The sequence below is a fragment of the Podarcis muralis genome, chromosome 7, assembly GCF_964188315.1.
Source record: "Podarcis muralis chromosome 7, rPodMur119.hap1.1, whole genome shotgun sequence".
Classification (NCBI taxonomy): domain Eukaryota; kingdom Metazoa; phylum Chordata; class Lepidosauria; order Squamata; family Lacertidae; genus Podarcis; species Podarcis muralis.
The window spans coordinates 49434019-49458664 of NC_135661.1; the positions used below are offsets into that span (position 1 = coordinate 49434019).

Consider the following 24646-nt stretch of genomic DNA (forward strand, 5'->3'; position numbering starts at 1 on the left):
CTGTTAGTGTGACTTGCAAGCAGATGCAAAGTAGATTTCAGACTCTGCTAGAATTCGCAGATTGGATTTGAAAGTAACATATAGGCCTGTAACCAGATGTTGCAGTGAGTCATCACGCTGTTGTTCTTCAAGGTTCCAGATAGCCTCAAACAGGAGCGTTGTAGTTCTGTTCATTTTTAAGGGGGAATGTAAGCAAAGAGATATCTCCCTCATTCTGCTCCCATAAGGCCTTTCCTTGATGCAAGATCATTTGGATTTTATTGTATAGGTAAATAGCAAGGTTGTGGAGAGTAGTGAAGGTAGAAGGCATCTTTCCCCACTTTCCTTCCAGTTGGGACACCACCGTATGGTGCAGGAAAGAGAGTTTGTGGTTTTCTTCTTAACTCTAATAGCCCATCCAGGATACTTTGTGTAAGCTGCTAGTTCTCATTGCACTGTTTTTGATTCCCCTGCCTTGCTTTTTCCCCATTTAATTGTGTGTGTGTGTGCGCGTGCGTGCGCTTCTGCAAATTTGGAGGGTTCCCCAAGTCTGGTGCTACCTCCCTCTCGTGCATGGATGGTACAGTTTTGGCTACATAAGGTTGGCACTGGGAAACTGAATTCACTTTTGGTGTATATGACACCTTCAATTGCAGGTGGTACTCTGTGTTAAAATGAGAAATAGCATGTGCTCAGCCCTCTGGTTTACAGTATAAAAGTAAACTCGCTGTTAGGGAGAAAGGGAAAGGGAAATGGGAGGTGAATCAGTTGGGAAAAGCCACAGTGAATACCAGTTACACTCATTTTTGAGGTGGTAAACCTTAGAATGGGAGAATGAACTATTTGCACAGCAAAAATGTCAACTCCTGGTATGACATTTACTTTAACTATCATGATAAGAATGAGATATTGAATTAAAGTACAGAAGACATAGATTCAGATTTTTTATCAATTTACACTTCCACAGCCATTACATTCAACAAGAAGGTAAAATAAAAGCAAAGATAAATCCTTTTGACAGTTTAAAATCTCTGTAGTTACCTTCTGCAGAAGCTTTCCCTAGCCTTGAAGATTAAGAAATCAGTACATATTGATATTATTTTGTTATAGTTTTTATGGTTGATTTCTGTACAGCCTACACAGGACAAACTACTGAAGACAGATATAGATATACATATAACGTGTGTATTGATCAACTTCTTCCTTGGAATATTGAGTTTTTCTAGCCAAAATTGGAAGCATGTAAACAAAAAATTGAATTGAATGCAAGAGCCATAAAACAAATCCATCCCAAACCCTGGGATCATTATATTCTTGCTGATGATTCCAAGCTGTAACATGCTTTACAAATTCCCCACTAGATCATGAGCGGTGAGTAGGCTTGATAAATGAGCTAGGCTGCAATCTCAAACAGATTGTATTTGCATACTTCTCAGGCTAGTGTCAAAATGACAGGATAGAAATCTACCAAATGTTAAATGAATGTTGCCAAACAAATGAGGAGGGACAGGGACGCTGCCATATAAGACTACCAACACAGCTTGTCTTAGCACTATTTACATATTTTAAAGGAGATTGTTGCCCTACCCTGAATCCCCACTTGACATCATTGTTGCCACCATTGAGCAAATAGGTAATGCCCAATGCTAGTCATACTCTGAATAGACCCATTGAAATTAAGGAGATTAATAAATTAATTTACTCCCATTAGTCTACTCTAAGTAAAACTTAAGTGCAACCCTGCATGTTGTCACAGGGATACTTTTTTCAACACTAAGAACCGCATCAACACCATACATTTAAAGCACTATTATACCACTTTAGGCAGTCATGGATTTCCCCCAAATAATCCTGGGAATTGTATTAACAGTGCTGAAAGTTGTTAGGAGATCCCTACAGAGCTGAAATCCCTAGAACTCCCTGGAAAGAGAGGTTGGTTTTTGAACAAAGACGGTTAAAGTTGTATAATAGTGCTTTAAATATATGGTGCAGATGTGGACTATGAATGCACATGCAGCATCATCAAAAATAGGGATTGGAAGAGTGGTTGAAACAGCAGCGGCAGATATGGTGCAAAAAGTGAGTGGTGAATTTACATCTAAATCAAGCCAGAGGGACAACAGACTATGAATGGATTTTCTTGTGATCAAATTAGTCAGAAGGTTTGCAAGCTAAGAGTGATTTTAAACACTGCTATCCACTATGACATTGGGTTCTTTCATTAGAGTTGCCACAGATACTTGAAAATTGACAGCCTTGCGTCCAGGTCTAGGTTTCAGGGTTGGGATTGCTTCCTGAAAAACATGATACATGTTACAGGGGCCTTGAGTGGAAGGAGTTTCTCAAAATAAACTGGAGACACTTTGCCCAAGGAGAGAGCTCTGCTTGTGCAAGGTTGCAATTGTGAGCAGTTCTCCCACTTCCTCAACATCTCCATGCCTCATTCCAGACTCCTCAGGCAGACCCACTGACCCTTTAGAGAAGATTTTCATGTGGTACATGGGACTCTGAAGAGAAAGGTACTGGAAATTCTCCCTCCACAAGTTCCCTTCATCTTGCCACAACTGTGACAACATTCACAGTTTCTGCTGAATGGGAGTCTCAGTCTCATTAGGTAACTAAGCAGGAGGAAATAGCTGCTGTTGATTTTGTGCTGGGGTCTGCCTTGAGCAGTGGTGCCTTTCAACCTACTAGGGGCATTCTTGTTCCAGCCAACCAGCCATGCCTCCCCTTCAAGCACTGATCACTCCAGTAGTGGTGAATGTAGTGGGATGACCCACCTGATACTGACACCAGTGCTGCTTAGCTGGATGAGTCTGGGCAGAGCTGCAAGGTTAGAGTTGCATGGGCGCATCCGTGGCAAAGCTTAATTGACAGCAGAAATCCCACTTGCTTGCCCAGTCCAAAAGACAGCCCCACTTGCCACGCTGAAGTTGTGCCCATCCCATTCCCATATAATGAGGCCCAAGGCGTTGTCTCCCTTGTTGAATCACCTTAGCTTGCTTAGCTATACACAGCACTTGTTGTACCTTTGAACCTTCTTTTGCCCATGTACCATGCTGATTTGAGCTTTAAAGGTTTTGGTGGAAACCATACTCCAAATTCAAGTTCTTCATCCTCCAGAGAAAGCCATGGAAAACTGTTGACTTGAGCAAGCACCAGGCAGAGTCCTATGCACAAATGCAGATTCCAGAGCACTAGTACAGAGAAGGACACAGGGTTGTATCCAACTAAGTTCTACTCAGAGTAGTCCCATCGAAATTAATGGGCCTAGGTTAGCAATGTCCATTAATTTCAATGGAAATACTCTGGGTAGAACTAACATTGGTCTTAGGCATGGAAGCTCTTAGGCATGAAAGATATAGAACATGAGCAAGCATGGTCCAATACAGAGCTTTCAGGACCCTAGATAAGTCACTGAACTGATCATCCCGTCCAATCTCTTCTCTGCTCCAAGGATAGCCCTCATGTGGCTTTGGACTACATCATATGCTTTGGACTACAACTCCCATTATCACTAGCCATGCTGCTGGGGTTGATGGGAGTTGTGGTTTAAAACACCTGGAGGGAACCACTGAACTCTTTTATATCTCCTGGCCCTGACAATCCCTGCTGAGCTTTGTCCATCTCCAAGAGTGGAAAGTCCAGGCCTAGGTCCTGGACCTAAGCACCCCATTAGGTAACAATTTCCAACTCGAACACTGCTTCTGTTGGTGATCAAAATCTGGGGAGCATGAAGTTTCTAATGAGTAACTCTGTCAAGTCAAGCTCAGGCAGTGCTGTCCTGGGCAGGCTGTGTGTCTTCATTCAGGGGCTTTGGTTTTCAAGGGCCCCTGGTTGTCAACTTCTGGCTTACTTACAGGGTTTGATGCCAAATGCTGGTGCTGGCTGTTCTATGTCTGTGGCTGAGACTTGGCTGATGGTCAATGTCCAAGTCAAACCAGTTCCAGTGCTGCAAGCTGGTTGCCAGGCATCTTTTTGCCTGCTGGAACATGGACAAATATCACATCTATCAAAGAGCAAGGAATAATCTTGTTCCATCAGTGGTGGTGGGGGTGGACTAATAACTATATTCATTTGCATTGATTACAGTAGTGGATATTAATTCAATATATCGGCTGCATTATCACAATAAAGTTTACACCATCAAGCCAAATGTTAAAAATAGAAAAGCAATTGCATTAATTGGAGCATTTCTTTTCCAAGGTGCACCTCATCTAGAACTGAATTAATATAATGCACTCTTCTGTCACTCCTGATATTTCCATGACAGCATTTCCTTTCTCATGCAAATGCATTTATGGATGGGAAAATGCCAGAGAGAGTGGTGCGCTGGCATCCTGTTTTGTCATTTGCCTTGCAGTACTTTGCATTCTGCTTGTCATGATATCTCTATTGAGTAAACCTCTGATGCTCAAGGTCTACTAATATGTTTAAATGGTAGATCAATGTTGCCGCTCTCTGCACAAGATAGTCATAATAAATTAAGCCTCTTTCAGAAGGCTGGCAACTGAACTGACCTATAAGTTTAGCATGTTGTGCTGGCAGAACTTTGATGAAGAAATGAAGAGAAGGACTAAACTAAGAGGCAGAGAGCAAACCGACAAAAAATCAGTTACAGAAATGAATCTTAGCATCTCCACAAAGAGCAAATTGTCTGCTAGATTCCAAGAAAGCGATACATGCACTTGGCTTGAAGCATCAGTAGCAATTAACAATAATGAGCTTCACTTCTAAATAAATGAGAACAGACCTGGGGGAAGATGCTTCTATCTAAACAGTCTGGCAAAGGCTGTGTTCCCTAAATAACCTTAGGTGAACTGACACATTCCAAATGACCAGAAGCCAGTTTTTAGTGATATCCCCTTTGAGAAGAGGATAAAGCCAGGATGGATGTACTCCTGAATAGAACGGTGCTGTGTGTAGATGAATGGTCAGTAGCACTGTACAAAGCCTGGCACTTTGGAGCGTCATCTAAGCCAGTGTTTCCCAACCGGTGTTCCGCGGCACACTAGTGTGCCGCGAGGCGTTGCCTGGTGTGCCATGGGAGGGAGGCGGGTGAGTCGGGCGGCGAGAGGCGGGGCGGCGGCGGCAAGGATCCGCGTCGAGCCGGGGGCGGCTCCGCGGTGGTGGTGCCGAGGTTTCTCTCTCCATTCTCCCCTCACACACACACACAGGAAATAACACAGGATCAGCTGACAGGACCCGGCCAATGGGGCGGCGGCGGGGCAGCACGCGCAAAAGGGAGGAGCGCGAGACAGCGGACGAGGAGGAGGCCGGCATGTCCGGGCAGCAGCAGCAACAACAGCAGCAGCAACTCCCGGCGACGGCTCCTCAAGCCCCGGGCAACCCTACTCCCTCACCAGCCTCGGCCGCCCTCCTGCTCCACCCGCCGCCGCCTCCCCCGCCGCCGCCGGCCACCTCGGCCCCGCCGCCGCCCCCTCCTCCGCCCGCTATCGCCGCCACCACCACAACAGCCGCCGCCGCCTCAGCTGGGCCCATGCCTGCCGGGAGCGGCGGCGGCAGCAGCAGCAGCAGCGCCCCGGCGCCCTTCCCTCCTGGCGTGACGCTGCGCGCTGACGTCACGGGACTGTAATGGTGGTGTGCCTCAAGATTTTTTTCATCAAACAAGTGTGCCTTTGCCCAAAAAAGGTTGGGAAACACTGATCTAAGCTTCCCTGCACAGGAAAATGAGGGGGGTGGCTAAGCAACGACCATGGAAATAGGACTTGGCAACAGGTCATTTTGGAGTCAGAGTAAAGTTGCTTCAGGGCCTTGCCAAACCTGTAGCCAAAACTGAGTTAAGGACTCACCGCACTGAGTCTGGTAGGTGGCACCCTGGCATGAAACAAGTCTGATCTTCTTTAACATATTTAGTCACCGACAGAGGTATAGTCTTATAGCAAGTGTAGAAGTGAAAATGTTAGCATCCTGATACAAGAGTTCTATATAGGATGGTACAACCCCAGAGACCCTGTGTCCCTCCCTAGCTTCAATGTATAGGTAACTCGCAGCTTACGTGCATTTAACTTGTGTGCATTCAGCTTTACATGCTTTGTAGTAATAATTATAATGATAATAGTCCTAGACGTATTGTAATTCCTTTGCCTTCACTCTATTCAGACCCAAGATATTTCCCTTCTCTCCCCCACCCCATATCCCTAAATTGCAACATGCAAAGAAAAACACACTACCTTTTTTAAACTGAAAATGCAGTTCCTTATGCCAGGTTGAAAAAAGCCTCACCTTCCAAAATATCATCTTTCTACATACCAGGTTGCTCATTTCTCTCTCTGCCCCCCTTTCAAAGGAAATTCAAATGAGAGACAGGTGGTCCCACAGGTGCAAGCCACCTTAGGTCTGGGCTTGACTCACTTGTGGGTCCTGATTCATCATGGTTGTGACTGAAAGACTGTAAACAAAACAGTGTCAGGAACTTTTTTTTTACATATTTATAGGCTAATGGGGAAACTTGAGAGTTTGCACTCCAATTGTGGGACTAGGCAGCTTCTTTTAAATAGCTAAAATTGGTCCCTGAGAGTCCAGGTTTGCCTTCACTAGCAGTTTTTGGTCCTTTTTAAAGAAAATTCTTCATTTCTGGCCTGTTTTTACATTGGCTACCATGGCAACAGACCATTCAGGGGGAAAGGCGTCCTTCTGTACTGAAAGAAAAAGCAAAGGAAAGTGTAGCTACTAGAGGCATTTGCTGTGCAGGGCCAACCCAAGCCTTTTTGCTGCCTGAGGCAATGATAGCACATGCCTCATTCCATGTACAAACCCAACCAAATAGGCAGCTAAATCTTACTAGGGTGTGACAGTGCCCTCCACTGCTCCTGAGAGCAGCAGCCTAGTTTAGGAGAAGGCAAGCCATTCTATATGGCACACACAGCTCTTCCCCCTATCACTTACCTCAGTATCTGCTGCCTGAAGCAGCTTCCTTAGTCTACCTAATGGTAGGGCCAGCCCTCTTGATGTGGACAGGGCACCTAAAAACGAACATAATTCATTGTAATGGCAAAAAAATGACACAGCGATCTTTTTAGCCCCTCCTGGTGCTGTACAACTTTAGAATACAAATGTGGAAAGTATCCTATGCCCCAAAGACCCTATTTACCAGGAATGTGCCTGGAAAATATCTGGTCCTATTTGGCAACCATTTTGTAAGCTTCTTCAAGGATGTCTTGTTATGTTTAAAATGTTGCATTCCTTGAGGTTATCCAATTTAGGGTTCCTTCAATCTCTGGGTGGCACACTAGTAAAAAAGAAATAATAGCCATTGCATTTCTTACCATCTTCTCTCCAGGCTAGTTTATACACACTCTTGCACACCTCTCTATCCTTCATCCAGTCAAGCACGAAGCATTGTCAGAGTTCAAGGACACATTGCAGTCTGGCAAGAACACTCAAGGAGGATGAGAAGCAATGTCAGTGCAGGGTGAAGCCTAGGGAAAGGGGTTGGGGTTGGGGTGTGGCTTTAGGAGAATTCTAGGGCTAAATAGAGAGACCCAGAGACTTGCATTTGGACCCAAGATGAGGTTCCCTACCCATGTTTAATGTGGCATTCACATGAAGGACTGGTCTGGTCCTTAGTAAAGGGTAGGGCACCTTTACTTTACTTTACTATGCATGCGTATAAATGCATTCTAGTCCAGCACACTCTCATCCAGTGGCCAATCAGATGCTTGAGACTGACCCAGAAACTCCAGCGGGTGCAGAATGCCGCAGCGAGACTCCTTATGGGGTCTTCGCCGTGGGATCACATTCACCCAGTGCTATATCAGCTGCACTGGCTCCCGGTGGAGTGCAGGATCAGGTTTAAGGTGCTGGTTTAAACCTTCGAAGCCCTATACGGCCTAGGACCCTCTTACCTATGGGACCGCCTCTCCTGGTATGCCCCACGGAGGACCTTACAGTCTTCAAACAAAAACATCTTGGAGGTTCCGGGCCACAGGGAGGTTAGGATGGCCTCAACCAGAGCCAGGGCCTTTTTGGCTGTGGCTCCGATCTGGTGGAATGCTCTGTCACACTAGGGTCCTGCAGGACTTGACATCTTTCCGCAGGGCCTGTAAGACAGAGCTGTTCCACCAGGCCTTTGGCCAAGGCACAGCCTGACCCCCTCCTTTGGCAGTCCTCATAGAACTCTAGCCCAATGGTTGCCATTAATTTGATTTTGAATTGATTTTATAATGAATTGATTTTAGAATGTGGTATTACTTTTACTGTTGTTGGCCACTCTGAGCCCAGCTTTGGCTGGGGAGGGCGGGATATAAATAAAATTTTAATAATAATAATAATAATAATAATAATAATAATAATAATAATAAAAAATATTTATTAGAAGCCCACAAGCAGGACATGAGTGCAGCAATGCTCTCCCTGCTTGCAATTCCCGGAAGGTATGCAGAGACATACTGCCTCTGACCGTGGAGGCGGAACATAGCCACTAATAGCCTTATCATCAATGAATTTGTCTAATCCTCTCTCAAAGCCCTCCAAGTCATCACTTCTCCTTCCAAGTCAGTGGTCATCACTTCTCACACTCTTCTTTAGGTTGCAAGCCTGCTACAGGGCCCTTGGCCTTTTAAACATTCTATGCAGTTCCTTGTGACTTCAAGTGTTTGTGATTTATTTATTTTAAACTCCAAACCATCATGCCCCTCATCTGGACCGAGGAATGCCCTAAGCACCAGTATTTTACTAAGTTAACATTGTAGCTCTGATAAACCAGACAAATCAACAGTGATAATGAAAACCTTTAGGGGTGATGGCTCCACTGAAAGGTTACAGTATTGAAGTGTTGCTTAAGAGCTATCCGTGCTAAAATATGCCATATCTGGAGATGCCCGGCATTGAACCTGCGACCTTCCACATGCAAGTAGATGCACTACCACTGAGCTACATACCTTCCCACCTTTGCCTGGAGCACCTTTACATGCAGAGGCCCCCTTTATATGCACCCAATGTGCAGTCACCAGAGGCAAGGGGAAATGGTGGTTAGTGATCCCACTCTCCTATGTGTTCAGTGAATGCATAGGAGCAGCAAATACACCCTATGGTGACTGATAGTGCACCTCTGAATGCAAAATAGGCACATTTTTGTCTGGATGTATCCTGTCATAAATCTGGGCAAGATCTGCATCAGTTACCTCTGCCACTTGTGTTGCCAAAGTAACTCTGACGCTAAAAGCTTGTATTTGTAGACCACATGACCTGTAACCATGGAGATCTCATCCCTGTGATTCGTCACAACGTGATTTAGCTGCTTGTTCCTTAGCAGCACCGGGGCAAGGCAGATGGGGAAAGGAATTAATTAGAGATGGGGAATTTATCTTTTTGCAGTGTAACTGACCAGTGGCTTAAATCTGTCCTCCAAAGATGCTCAACTTGTATTAGTAGAAAAAGCTACCCACAATCCATCAAGGTTCTGTAACAGAAACAGCATGAGCTAGGGACTGGAGGATACTGCTAATATCCAGTTGGGGTGTGTTAAACACGACAAGGGTTTGACCTAGGAATATGTGAAACTCCATTTAGAAATGTCTTTTGTGATGCTTTACATACAGCTGTGGAGCATGCCAGGGGCAAGAAGCACTGGGGAAACCATTGCAGAGGTGAGGCTGAGGGGCGAGGAACACTGGGAAATTAGCAGTGGTTTGTTTGTGTCTTTGTTTGTTTGTTTATTTAGTGCCATCATCACAGTACTTCAAAGAGCAAGAAGGCAGCTCCTTGCCACAAGGAGCTTACCATCTAAAAATTGGTGTGGCAAAAACAATGTAAGAAGGCAGGGGTAAATAAAGAAGCAATAGGTATTTGTTTCAACCTGTCTGTTGAGCATTCATTCTAATTTTGTTGCAAGAAGGTTAGATGTCATTGCATCAAAACGAGCAGTATCCTACACTTTTCAATGCATTCTCCCATCACTTTCCTTATCACAAAGAGTCCCATCATTTGGGGAAGCAAGTTTGCTGCACATGACCTCCCAATCCACTATCATTGAGCAACCTGGATTTGCCATACCCAAAACAATGCCCTCAGTCTGGAAGCACCCTCAGTTGCCCATGCGTAGGCTTCTCGACTGGCTGGATCACAATAAGGCATGAGAGATGGGCGATTGTGCAAAGGCTTTGTGGGTTTTGAAGAGGGATGTGAAGGAAGGAGGCAGTTCCAAGCATGCAATAGCAAAGGAGTAAAATCAGAGCCTTTTGAAGAAGTAGGAATCCTTCAGATGGTAGAGGGTGGTGGAGCTGGAGCAGCAAAGATCATGAGAAGGGAGGAGACCTCTCTTTCCCTTTCTCCATTCCCCTGTTGCTAATGATAGACCAGCAGCAAAGGTATGTGGGTGAGAAAAGGCAGGAGAAGAAGCAGGAAGCTGGATGCTCCCAGGCAGGACCAGAGTGCTTGCTTTCGCCCCTCTTCCCTCCAGCCTTTTTTCTTGTGCGTCATGTAGTTTAGACAGGCAGGAACTCTCTTGTTTTAACTTCTGGTATGTAAGACTCTTTGGGGGTCTTTTTGGCTAAAAAGCAGGGTACAAATGCAATAAGTACCATATTTTTCGCCCTATAGGACACACTTTCCCCCCTCCAAAAATGAAGGGGAAATGTGTGTGCATCCTATGGGGCAAATGCAGGCTTTCGCTGAAGCCTGGAGAGCGAGAGGGGTCAGTGCGCACCGACCCCTCTCGCTCTCCAGGCTTCAGGAAGCTATCCGCAAGCCTTGGGAGCCCGCGGGAGTTCCCGCCGGGCTCCCACGGCTTGCTCAGAGCTGCCTGCACCCCAAAGCCCGGGCGCGCTGAGCAGTCACGCCCGGGCTTCGGGTAGCTCTGCGCAAGCCGCGGGAGCCCTCCCATGGCTTGCGCAGAGCAGCCTGTTCTGGGGGCTGGGGTCAGGGGAAGCTCGGGCTTCCCCCGCCCCAGCCCCGCGCCTGGGGGGAAAATAAATTTTTTTTCCTTTATTTCCCCCCAAAAAAACTAGGTGCGCCCTATGGGCCGGTGTGCCCTATGGGGTGAAAAATATGGTAAATAGATAGTACTGGGCTATCTCCAACAACTGCAGAGATGGAGGCTGAGGGATAGGGGCTTCCCTAGTGTGATTGTGGCAAATAGCTCATACTCTTTGCTGCTACACTGCCACCAGACAGGGAGTGTGGTGTAGTGGTTAGTGTCAGTCTAGGCTGGGTTCAGATCTCCACAAAGCTTACTGGGTGACTTTGGGTTCAATCACCCTATCTCTGCCAAAAGTACTACATAGGGTGACTGCAAAGATAAAAGTTAGCAGTGGTGGTAATAAAACTTAGGGAAATTGTGGAATAAAAATGCAGTAAATAGTACCCACTCTCTTATATCAGTTTCTGCATTTTCTGTTCACACAGAAGCCAAATAGCCATTGATTATTATGCAGCAGTTCATCAGGAGTAGGAGAATTCCCTACAGTGCACATTTCTTAGATCCAGCAGAGAAAGAAAAGGAGGTCCGTATCTCCATGTCTGCAGAATACAATGGTCTCCTTAACTTAGGTGGAGAAAATTTTAAACATCACAGTAGATAATGTTGCATTAAACGCAGGTGTCAGCGTTGGTTTTAAAATGCAACCAGCTCTGTAGATACGAAAGCAACCAGTATTGCTGGAACAGGGCCTAATGACCAGATGTTACATTATATGTGAGACTAGCATTTTATCCACCAGTGTGGGTGAAATGCTTCTTTCTTCCCTTTGGTATAATGTGATGCAGTAATGATTCATTCGGTGTTGTGGCTGTGTTTTCTGCTACATTTGACTATGAGTTTCTTTCCATACGCCTCTGAAGATCTATCAAACCATGCACGAATGTTTGTGTTTAGTCTTTACTAAAAAGCAGCTGCAGAGGGAGGGAGCTATCTGACCAAGTGTTGGTGGAGGGCATTGATCCAGTTACTGTCAGTGAGCTGCAAAGCAGAAGGCACGCAGACATAATATAGGTGCCTGTATTATGACTAATAGCAAGACTTTCCAGGTGAGCAGTTGGATGGGGGACCATGGAAAAGATTGGCAACTCTTGCCACCTCTATATTATGGCCTTGATCTAACTCATGGTCAGAATACAGCCTGACAAAGACCCCTATGTAGATCTATTATGAAGAAGAGGCAAGGGCCCCACAGGGAATCCCAATACAACTGGGACCTAGAAAGGCCCCTTATACTTCTTAGGCAGCCCAAAATACCTAGCAACAATGGAAGCTGCTCTATATTGAGTCAGACGACTGGCCCATCTAGCTCAGTATTGTCTACACCAGAGGTGGGTGAACTTTGGCCCTCTAGATGTTGTTGTGTTGTTGGACTGCAACTCCCATCGTCCTTGACCATTAGCATGCTGCCTGGGTCTGATGGGAGTTGGGACCTACCAACATTTGAAGGGCCACATGTTCCCCATCTGTGGTCTACACTCACTGGCAGTGGCAATCGTGATTTCAGATAGGCGATGTTCCCAGCTCTACCTGCAGATGCTGAGGATTGAATGCTTCCTCTGTGCATCCACATCCTTAGTGCAATTGTATTATGGACAGAAACTTCACAAACTGCTCTTTCCTTTTCCCCGCTTCCACATGCAGCATATAAACCAGCTGTAAGAAATGCAGGTAATGCCTCCAATTGTAATGTGGCACGTGAACCAGTCCTGAGAGGGCAGTACTTTGCAAACTGAGAAATGAAACACAAGGCAATTAAGTGTTATTGTATCCCACTTGAGTCAGAACTCTTTAAACATTTACTCGGTGCATATGGGGGCTGGTAAATTGTTTCAGTTAGACACTAATGACTTCGTGCTTTTAAAGAAATTCCAAATGAGCCTGAAGATTGGAAATGGTGGATGGGAGTCTCAGCAGTCTTTATTCAGCTGAGCAATAGAGGTGGCAAAGTACACTGGGGGAAAGGAAAGGGTTGGACTGGAAGGATTCACCAAGCTGCTTTCTGTTCTCGAGTCCAGAGCAGCTTCATTTTACTGGCACCTTCATTGCTTATCTCATTGCTGATTTGTTCCTTCTGGACCACTTATCCCCACTTGGCCTTGAAGCTCACTGGGTGACCTCGGGCCAGTCACTGCCTCTCAGCCAAAGTGACATCACAGGGTTGTTGTGAGGATTAAATGAGGAGGGAAGAAACCATGTTCTTGGAAGAAAAAAGTGGGATATAAATGCAATAAACATATAAAATAAATCATTTATACAGTTATTTCAGAAAATAACTGCTTGATATACACGGTTTGATTGTGAAAAACAAACAAACCTCAAAGTGGTTAAAAATAGCTAACTAACACACCTTTTAGCAACTGGTATTGTGTTCACAGTGTCTAAAAGCATGAAGGGGGGCAGGCATATGCCTGCAACCCCCAGACCTACATGGATATGCCAGGGATTGAAATTGGGGCCTTTGGCATACAAACCATCTTCTCTTCTACTCAGCTGTAGCCCTTAAATAGGGTGGTCTGTTGTAAAAGAGGACAGGGTCCTTGCAATTTTAAGTTGTGTAAAGAAATAATAATAATAATAAATTAAATAAATAAATAAGTTGTTACAGAAGCAAGAGCAAAGAGCCTGCACAGCAGAGGGGACAGCAATGCTTTGCACCAAATATTTTCATGCCTTTTCAGTATTTTTATTTGGCATATATGTTGCTCACAGTCAAGAGAAAAGCAGGGGTAGTCAACATGGCGCCCTTCAATGGCCAGGGAAGACTAGATTTTCTGTCGAAAAGCAGCTGAACTTCCCTTGGAGTAAAGGAGCCACAATGAACACTTGTAGATCACACTGCTTTTTCAAAATAGAGAGACAGAGAAAGAATACTGGATATATCCAAAAGTGGATCTTTAAACTTGGCTAATTCTCTTGCTGCTCTGTACAACAAAACTATTTTTCTGTCCCCTAGAAATCTGATACAGCTCCATCTATGCATACAATTTCTTTTTTACAGTCTTCTCCTAACTCCCTCCATCTGCATTCAATACACAGAGCAGCCTTATTTTGATATATTAAACATTCGAATCATATTGTTTTCTTTCCCAGCACCTGTTGCTCAAATTATGGAGAATTTGCCTATAAGCACACCTTGAGCTTTCCCCCAGAGGGTTAAACCTGATACTGTGTATGAGAGAAAAATGCAAGGGAAGCTTATTTCCTTCCACTGAGCATGAGATATGGGCATGCAGCAACTACTTTAATCACCATTTTTTGGCTGCCAGCCCAAAACCACATATTTGTGAGTAGTCCATTACTTTTCTTTTTCTTTTGGCAAAGAAATAGATCCAGGATTTGGGTGATAAGTCTCACCTAGCAGTCTAACATGCTTGCTCAGTCATTCAGATCTGGAACTATTTCCAGCTTTGGTACAGCAAACCCTTATAGTTTGCTAAGAAATTCTAAATGGCTTTATTTGCTGTCAAAAAGCTTGCAAAATAAGTGATTGGCAAGGATCCCTTGCTAAAGTATTAGTGGTCCAGTGAGGATGTGGTGTAGCAGCTACACCACAGTTTAGTGTGAGGAGAATGGGTGAGACTTGAACTTGTGCACTCCATTCCTGGCGTAGCTGCAAGAATAATTTTTTTTGCTTCCAGTTTCCATTTACCACATCTTACATTATTTGTACCCAACAAACTGTGGTTAATCTTAACACTGGTTTGTTTGAAACAAGCAAACTTCAAACAATGGGTTAGGAAGGTGGCTTGTTTTAGCAATTGGGATCCTCTTAAGGGAGGGTCCTGCTTGTGTGCAGGGCTTGAAGGACCCCTCCCCCATACCCTAAGAGCTGGGCTATGCCCGGCTCTTTCTTCTATTGGTCCCGCAATCGCGCCACCTCTAGGCAGCCAATCAGGCTGCTTGGCGCGATCGTGAGGGATATAAATCAACAGCGGGACGCGTCGCGCTCACTTGCTTCCCACCGCCGAAGACCCGCCCTCCCGTCCTCTTCTGCGTCGGTGGCCTGACCTTGCTTGGGACTTTGGTTGTTCGCCTGTTTTGCGGCAGGGGGCTGATAGGAATTTTTCCACTTGGCAAATTGGCACTGGCCATTTGGTTTTCGCCTACCTCCCAGCAATTGTCACAACTTTGTAAGGTTTGGCAGTTAGGCATTGACTCTGTGGGGGATGTGGAAGGGGAGGTGCAGCCATCACCTGCCACTCCATGAAAAAGGGTATTCCGTTAAAGGAATCCAGGGGTCCTGGATCTCGTCCGAAGTCCACTTGAGGGGCTAGGGCCATGCCAGGAACATTGGGGTGAGCTTCTGTTGATCTATATCGATGTAGCTCCCTCATTGGGTTACCCTTCTAGACTCCCTGCGAGGCGGGCAGGAGTCAGTTATAGTTCGTCAATGCCTAAGCCAATACCACTCACTTTGTGTAATTCAATAAAGTTGTGGCCTAAATTTTGCCAAGCAACCTTAATCTTAAATATGTATCTGTGTGAATTCTTTTTATGGAGGGGTGTCCTGGGGCCCTTGAGACGCAAACCATGTTTAAGTTTATGATATTATGTATTGTATATTTTTCTGTGCTGTAAGTCGCTTGGAGACCTTCAGGTGACAAACAACTAATAAGTTTAAGAAATAACTAAAATAAATTTAGTGAGGTACTTTTCAAAAGCTTTTTGTTATTCTTAAGTACACAGTACACAGGCTGCTTTTGCTTCAGCGAGACTTGTTCTATATGCTTGGTAATTCTATCTTAAATCATACTTTCCACCAATTTCCCCAGAACATACATTAAGCTAACCAGTCTGTAATTTCCCAGATCCCCACTGGATCTCTTTTTTAAAAAATAGTTTTATGGCCCTCAGAAATAGAGACTTATATTAGGAAGGAGTTGTGTATTTTCATCATACAATTAGCAATTTCACATTTGAGGATTGCAGTCTTAATATTCAATATTCTCTTTTAACACATGGTTGAATGGGTTCACTTTTATTATCACTAATGTACTGCACACCTTTCTCATCCGATTTTTGGTACTTCAACATATTCTCATTGGGCTAGAGATTCGAGTTCATTTGTATTTGCGTCATGAAATATGCTTGCATTCAAAGGTGAACTGTTTTTTGTTTGTTTGTTTGTTTGTTTGTTTATGTACATCACAAAGGTGATGTAACTTGGGCATTTGTTACCTTATAGGTGAAAGAAGCAATGCAAAGAATCCATGACAGAGGCAACATAGGAAAATTAATTTTGGATGTGGAGAAAACACCAACTCCATTGGTAAGTGAAAATAAGTTTTAGGCAGTGGTGACTAATTTCCTTTTTGGACAGATGGTCACATTCACTATTGTTGAACCCTGGGGGGGGGGGGCATTGCAGCAGTGGGTGTTGCCCAAAATGGGCATGGCTCCCTATTTGTAGAATGCTCTCTTGACCAATTCTGTGCCTGGTTCCATGAGGTTTTGTCATCTCTTAAGAATGCATTCAGAGGGTTGGACAGCATCTCCACCCATTTCTGGGAGGGGGGTTCTTATAAAAAAAAAAAAGTCCTTTCAATAGTTTCAAATGGAAGGCAAATTAGAGCTCGCATAAGTTTCTTTCTGGCTTTGGGGTGTATTGGGAGAATGGGAAGTGTTGGATCAGTGCCTTTCCCTACACTCTTGCCCCCTTTTCAGTCTTACTAGCATCAGCACTCTGACAATCAGCAGGACAAGGGCCATAGAAGTTTCTGCTGCTACAGGGAAGTGTCATCCAACATCTGATCTCCTTCTCCAAGGCCAGAATTCTTTCTCTGCCCTTGGCGTGGAAGATCTCATGATCCATATAACCCTGGGACATCCTCCCAGGGAACATAGAATTGCAAAGTTACACTGGATTAACAAGAAAGGAACAGTCATTTGCAAACAGCCTTCACTTTAATTAATCACATTCATGAAATCTACACATTTTCACATCAACCCAGACCCCGTGAGACTACTGTATATATGAAGGGCATTTATTAGCAAACTTTACATGTATTTTCCTAAGGGACTGTATTTTACTTTTCTAATTTCATCAATGCCCTGCTCATTTTTTCTTGGTTGCTATATACTACATATTTCATTCTGATGAAAGAGTGATGGAGGATTCTACACATAATTCATTCCCTGGTTCCATTTCTTTTTATGGATTTAAATTTCTGAACAGTTTGCTTTCCATAACAAAAGTTTGAACTTTTGCTTTTTAATAGATAATTTGGACACAATGCATAATTCATTTATGGAACTTATTGCTGCAAGATGTAGTGATGGCCACTGACTTTGGTGGCTTTTAAAAAAGGATTAGGCAAATTAATGTAGGAAAATAGATCCATAAATAAGTTGTAGGGTGCCTCTAAACTGTCAGTATTTTGTGGGAGTTATGCAAATGTATACCAGAACATCCAGTTTATGAATCTGAAATGGATTAAAGTATTCTGTTTCCCTAGCACAACAAATCTACGGTACTTGTTAAAAGAATCTGACTTTTTGCAGTTTGGAAAGTGATGTAGAGAATACATTGAAAAGCTTGCAATGGATGAATGACTAACATCCTGCAAAAAAATAATAATGAATGCTCAGTAAAGACTGGATATAATTAACCTTCACATCAGTTTTGCGCCAGAAAATCAGGACGAATGCTCATTAAAAGTAGGTCATCTGAAGTTGCCCCAAGCCATAATGGAAGTTATCTCCACTCTTAGAGACAGTATGCCATTGAGTACCAGTTGCTGAAGGCAAAACAGCATGGGAAGGCTGTTGCTTTCAAGCTCCACTGGTGATTAAGTGATAACACATGTCCTCAAACCCTTGGTGTGTTAGGGACTTCCCCTGCATGCGAAGTCAGGCTCTGGTGGATTGAGCAGATGAGAACAATAGTGGGTCCAATTGTCAATAAGGCAGTTTCTGCACATCAGTTAGCCTAATAAAGTTATTGTCATAATATGGATTTGGAGCTGTATTCAAATTTTAATTTTACTTAGAGCAAAACAATTGAAATTCATGGACATGACTAGGGATGGGACTTGTTGCTTTTCTTAACTCAGTTTGCATTTGCAGTTTTTATCACAGTTGCTCAGTCCATGATGCCACTGATCTCCTTACTCCTTACTGCAGTACATGGGTACCTCGGTTTAAGAACAGCCCTATTTACGAACTATTCAGTTTACGAACTCCGCAAAACCGGAAGTAGTGTCCCGGTTTGTGAACTTTACCTCGGTCTAAGAATGGAAGCCGAACGGTGGAAGGGTGGTGGGAGGCCTCATTAGGGAAAGCACACCTTGGTTTAAGAATGGCTTCAGTTTAAGAATGGACTTCCGGAATGGATTAAGTTCATAAACCGAGGTACCACTGTATGGGCTTGTTGTGCAGCCTTAAATGTCAACAGTGAACTTGGTTCTGATGTCAATCTTTATCATTCTAGCCAAAAGAAATGTGAGCTGCAAATGCAAATCACCTGCCCCCAGGGCACACAAGAATGACTTCTGTCCTTTGGGCCACCTCCCAGTGTGGTCCTTTCTTCGCCTCACAGTGGGATCGTGTATTTGAATACAATAGAATTGAACTCAGTGAAAGTTACTTCTGAGTAAACATGCATAAGATACGCTTTTGACTCTGGTCTCTTGAGGCAAAAGCTTGGGGTAAAAGGTTCACTCTGGATAATCAGTATCACAGGACATTTCCAAGATCTCTGTTTGTGAACATGCATTCTTTTTTCTTCAATGGCTTTGAGATCACTTTTTGTGAACTTCACCCCCTAGGCATAACTAACTTTGGTCCATCAATTTTAATAACTCTACTGTGAGTAGAACTAACATTGTAGGTGTGAAACCTTTAATTTTTTTAAAATGTTGCCTTATGGGCCAACTCTGCTATCCTTGGCATTTTTTCTTGACGCATTGCATAGAATCATAGGAGCGTAGCGTTGGAAGGGACCAGCCCCCTGTCAAGCAGGAATCTCAACTAAAGCATCAATGACAGGTGGCCATCCAACCTCTTGGCTTCCTTTGTTTTGTTCATAGATGGCCAATGACAGTACAGAAACCAGTGAAGCTGGCGAAGAGGAAGAAGACCACGAGGGGGACAATGAGAATAAAGAACGTATGCCATTCATCCAGCAATAGCTATGAGTGGAGGGAATGAAAGCGGGAAGAATTGATAGAGCAAAAGAAGGGAAGATGACTGGGAGGTCCATTTTGTGCACCAGTGAACAAATGCTCTAGTACAGTGTGTGTTGTTCTTTTCTTGTCTGCAGTCAGCTGAGCTATAAGCTGTTGATCATTGATGTTTTGAAACTCAAGTGCCATTCCCACCCAGTCCAGTATTATAACATTCCATCACATGCCACCCAGTTTGCCTGTTGAGTTCCTGTCTGAAGCCTTATTAGCACCCACAGTAAACTGAAATGTGAACCCCTTCTCTTGTGGTTTCAAAAAGGCAAGTTTTCAAGCCAGTTTTAGAAGGGTGATTTCTGGTTGGCTTCTTCTTAAACCTCACCTATTCCATTGGCCAGTGAAATGATTATAAAAACATTTATAATCATTTGTTTCAGTGGGTGAGCTCACCCACCCACCTGCCTAAGGATAATTCTGTGGTGGACAAAACGGGTATGTGTACTCCTTTCAGCACTGCATATTAGGCATTATGAGAGAAGGCTGAGTAGGCTTGATTCCTGCCATTCCTTTTTAAAAAGAAAGAGAGAGAGCGCTTTGTGAATTGGGCCTCCATGTAAATAGGCCCACATATTAGACTCATACAACAGCTTATGTTGTTCAAGTGGGAGAAAGCACCCACATTCTGCACTCCAAATTTCAACCTTTAACCAAATGATGGAGATCCCGAGCATCTCCATCTATACAAAGAGGCAAGACTGCCTTCAACACATATGTCAATTAGAATTTTCACCAAGGATTTATTGATGCCCCCAGCTGTGCGAGGAGCTTTTAGAGGAGAGTGAGAACTTTTCTTTTGAAGCACAAATGCAGGCTGCTGACAGGACAGTTCACTATCCATTCCATCCCCTGATGATACTTCTGAACCAACAAGTCCTTCTTAAACTCTCAAGATAATAAAATACCTCATTTGTTCTTTATTGTTTGGTGTACAGAGAAATAGACTAGGTGACAGAAAAGCACTGATTGGTATAACTACATGTACATTAGTGGACAGAACCCATTAATTAATTGGGAAAAAAGTATTCAGTCCTGGTGCCAACAAATATGTTTACTGTTGGCCCATCTAAGTTTATTGCCTTATAAAGAAAAACATGCATAACAGCCCCCCCCCCCCAAAGTTCTAAAAAGTTCCTTTGCCACAAAGAGCTACAGAATTCCCTGATCATTCAAAAGTGCACTCTTAATATTTTTAAAGGTTGGTCAATGATAGCCATCTCTGTACATCACATTGGGATAAATGTTTATTAATCCAAGCACCAAAACAGAGCTGACCTAATTTAAGTAATTCTTCTCTCAGTTTGAAGCACTTCACCACACACTGATCTAACACAGAACTGTGTCAGGCCCCAAGAGAGAGGTCTCTTAGACCCCAGTGCCTCCCCTTCCGCATTGACACAGCTCACTCACACCCATGTAATTCTAGTATTGGACATCACTCTAATTAAAGAAAACATCTCACCTAAATGTGTAGCTGAACTGTTAAACTTAACATCATTTTTCCAAGACAGCAAAGAAAAATCAGTTGCTAACCTTTTTCCTCACAGTGACAAGGATGGATTTGGATTAACACAGTGTGTCATTTTAATGATTCTCATTCTGGTATTTTTCTAATTTTCTCGCATTGCGTTCTGTGTATAACTGTCTCCTTCGTTCACATGAAAATTGGATTTGGGTGGTAAATCATTATATATTGAGCCTACTAGCATTTAGCCTGACTCTAAATCAACAAAGCTACAGATATGAACAAAATTGTATAAGGATGAGAAATGCTTAAAAGGGGCCCGGCGGGGGGTGGGGGGGGGAGGGAGGTTGGAAGTATAATTGTCTAAGTGTTAGAAGAAATAATCAGATTTGTATGAACAATTTAGCATAATTCCAGCATATCTCTTTATCCTATTCCTCATGTAAAGTAAAAGTGCCATATTGGGCTGCACTTTGCAGTTGGTGTGCAAGCAAAATGAAGCCATTTGGAATGTCATAGCCACTGGGACTGCAGCTGAGGTATTTAAAAGAAGCAGCCATTCATTTTTAATTAAAAAGTAAGGTAGAGCTAGAACAGGCGGGTGTGAGATAGAACAACATTTAACTTACAGAGCAATCCTATGCACATTTACTCAGATGTAGGTCCCACTGTATTCCATGGAGCAGTATTTCAATCAAATAATTCCTCATACGTGACAATTCACACAATAAACCATAGTTATGAATGACCAGGTGTTTCATATACATTTGGGTCATTCTTTGGGTTAGCCAGGAAAATGAAAAGAGTGGGCAGATACATCTCTCTAAATACTTTATTTGGGAGAGGGCAGGCCTGCTTAAGGCTTAAGGGTACTTGTCTCTGTTGAAATGAGCTGAGCCAGGATGTGGTTCATTTCTTTTACAGATGAACCAAAGAGAAAACAACAAAAGCCAGGAGCATGAAAAAAAATCATTTTTTTAAAAAAAATACCAAAGTAAATGCAAGTTGACATTTAAAGTTGATTTCCCATGGCGAACTGATCTTCTCAACGCTGCAAAACGGGTCTAGTTTATGGCTTGACCCATCCTGACACAATCACCATCTGAAACGATTTTTCAGCAGGCAGAGTTATAATGTATACCAGCATTGGAGCATTCACAAGATGAGCTCCAGTATTCACTCCAGTACAGTCGTACCTTGGTTTTCGAACAGCTTAGTTCCCGAATGTTTTGGCTCACAAACGATGCAAACCCAGAAGTGACTGTTCTGGTTTCTGAACTATTTTTGGAAGCCAAACGTCCGACGGGGCTTCCGCAGCTTCCGATTGGCTGCAGGAGCTTTGGTTTTTGAACGTTTTTGAAGTCAAAAGGACTTCCGGAACAGATTCTGTTCGACTTCCAAGACACGACTGTATTGTTGATTTAATCAGAATTGACTGTGTTACTCAACCCATGCATGTTTTCTCACAAGACAGTCCCATGTCCAGTGGGCTTACTCCCAGATAGGTTTGCATAGCATAGTAATTTTAACACTGCAGATGCAAATCTAAGAAGACTTACTGCCGCCTACTTTTTGCTGCACAAATTTTCACTTCATTTTGAACTATGTGTGGCAAATATAACTCACAAGAACTCACACCTAAGTTATAATCAAGCATTTATCCTGAGCATGCACAAAGTATAAAGGGGGCTGCTCACTGGTCCTACTCTGTCTACTCCTGGCCTTTATGTATTTAACATAAAGGTCTAAAGTGTGCTGTTTTTTAAAGTGTATTTAGAAACCCTGAGCCCTGCTCTCCACAACCTTTTTGGCATCACATGTTTAAGGCTGAACAACATTTGTTCTTGCTGTGATTCTCCTCAGAGTACTTCCATCAGACAAGACAGAAGATTAAACATTTTTCCTGAGTGTAAACTGAAGACACTACAAAACTAAGAGCCTAATCAGCACCAGATCAGGATTTTTGCTTTGGAGATGCATTGATAAGGTCCAACTTGTAGGGGTCAATATGTAGTACAGTATTCCTAAGCATAGGGGGACGCGGGTGGCGCTGTGGGTAAAAGCCTCAGCGCCTAGGGCTTGCCGATCGAAAGGTTGGCGGTTCGAATCCCCGCGGCGGGGTGCGCTCCCGCTGCTCGGTCCCAGCGCCTGCCAACCTAGCAGTTCGAAAGCACCCCCGGGTGCAAGTAGATAAATAGGGACCGCTTACTAGCGGGAAGGTAAACGCCATTTCCGTGTGCGGCTCTGGCTCGCCAGAGCAGCGATGTCACGCTGGCCACGTGACCCGGAAGTGTCTGCGGACAGTGCTGGCCCCCGGCCTCTAGAGTGAGATGGGCGCACAACCCTAGAGTCTGTCAAGACTGGCCCGTATGGGCAGGGGTACCTTTACCTTTACTATTCCTAAGCATCTACTTTTGTTGGTGAGGGTTGTGGATTCATGCCAAATTCAAAATGGATCAATTGCATCATAGGCATTTACAAATGCTGGCTGCTTCCAGGACCAAATTGTGCAGCAAGATACACATACACATGTCCAATGCGTTCCATTAATGAGTCACACATATAGTTCAATCTCATTCTCAGTTCCATAGTGTTATGTCTTTTTGTATCATCAGGAAGCAAGATGTGGGTGGAACTCTTTTGTTTGCTTTGAGATCTGATTGTGGGAATCACTCCAGGAGGCCTCCCATCCCTGGGAAATATTATTTTGGAACATTGCACTGAAAGAACATTTTGCTGTCAAGTTTAATCAGAGTTCATGCAAATTTACTATAACTAGGTTGAAACTGAAATCCCACCTTTATTGACCTCCACTTAATTTGCACCATTTTCACTAGAGTCAGGATTTGATCCTGATACTTAAGATTTAAGTACACAAACAGATGCAAACCACATGAGACATTCATTCATGTTCTCTCTCTCTCTCTCTCTCTCTCTCTCTCTCTCTCTCACACACACACACACACACACACATTCCTGGCTTGAAATTCTCAGAAAACTGCATTCTCCTACCATGCCAACATTGCATTGTTGCTCACTTCGAAAATGAGCTCCATACATACTCCCATCTGTTAGAGAGATGACTGGGAGCACAAGGCCATTTCAAACTGTATGTTCCTTGTCTGGATATGATGGCTCTACAACAGTGCACATAATCACCCAATGCCCAATCTCAATTGTCCAATCAAACGCTTAGAAAGAGATTTAGAGAGATGGCCTGTTTCAAATACATTGGGGGAGCATGTAGCTGTGTGTTTGCACCTCACAGATTTTTTTTTTAAAAAAACCATTGTATTTTGAAATTAAGGTAGAGTCTAGCCTTCAAATGATATGCTAGTGTTCCTTGTGAGAGAATATCCACATATGTAACTACTCCACATGCATTCTGAAGTGGAGAGACTATGTCACCTTTTGTTCTTCACACCTGCATCTAATCACAAATTTAGTGTTGACTTTCATGGGACTACTCTGAGGGACATGGCCCTATTTCTTTAAGTACAAATGGTTGAATCACCTCTCTTCTGGGTAGTACGAGAGACTGCAGAAAGGGGTTAGCATTTCCTCAGTGTTTTACTGGTACAGGGGAAACAGAATCATTACTGAACTCCAAACTGTAACACTGTCAGCGGGGCGCTTTCAATTTCTCTCTAATTAATTGGTTATTTTCTCCCAGTGAAAGCAAATTATTTCTCAATTTCGATAATGGAACTGTGAAGGCCTCTCTTTACCATCAGCCTGAAGGAAGAGAACCGGAACACTTGTTTTTATTGTTATTTGTTGCTTTAGAGCTTTTGTTATATTGTGCCTACCAAGCAAATGATGTTTACATGAAAATATGAATAAAATATTAAGCATAGCATTAACTTTGGCTGGTGTCGTTTAATAGAGAGTGCTGCTCCTGACCAGAGGTGAGTTCAGGATGGGCCCATAGCTCAGTGACAGAGTAGGCACTTTGAATGCAGATGTTCCTGAGTTCTGTCCCAAGAATCTCTGCTTAGAAGGACCTAAGATAGCAAAGGTAAGAAAGACCTCTAGCCTGAGACTTTGAAGAGCTAATACTGCTCCCCTGTATAAACCAAGGAG

General features: G+C 43.6%; 1 protein-coding gene across 1 annotated transcript in view; it reads left to right on the forward strand.

The window, feature by feature from the left end:
- Nucleotides 1-24426, forward strand: part of VAT1L (vesicle amine transport 1 like) — a 51645-nt gene extending 27219 nt beyond the window's left edge. Inside the window, exons 8-9 of the mRNA XM_077931727.1 lie at nucleotides 16107-16190; nucleotides 18949-24426. Of these exons, the coding sequence (XP_077787853.1) occupies nucleotides 16107-16190; nucleotides 18949-19050 (186 nt within the window). The 3' untranslated portion in view covers nucleotides 19051-24426. The remainder of the gene's footprint in view (nucleotides 1-16106; nucleotides 16191-18948) is intronic.
- The last annotated feature ends 220 nt before the right edge of the window (nucleotides 24427-24646 follow it).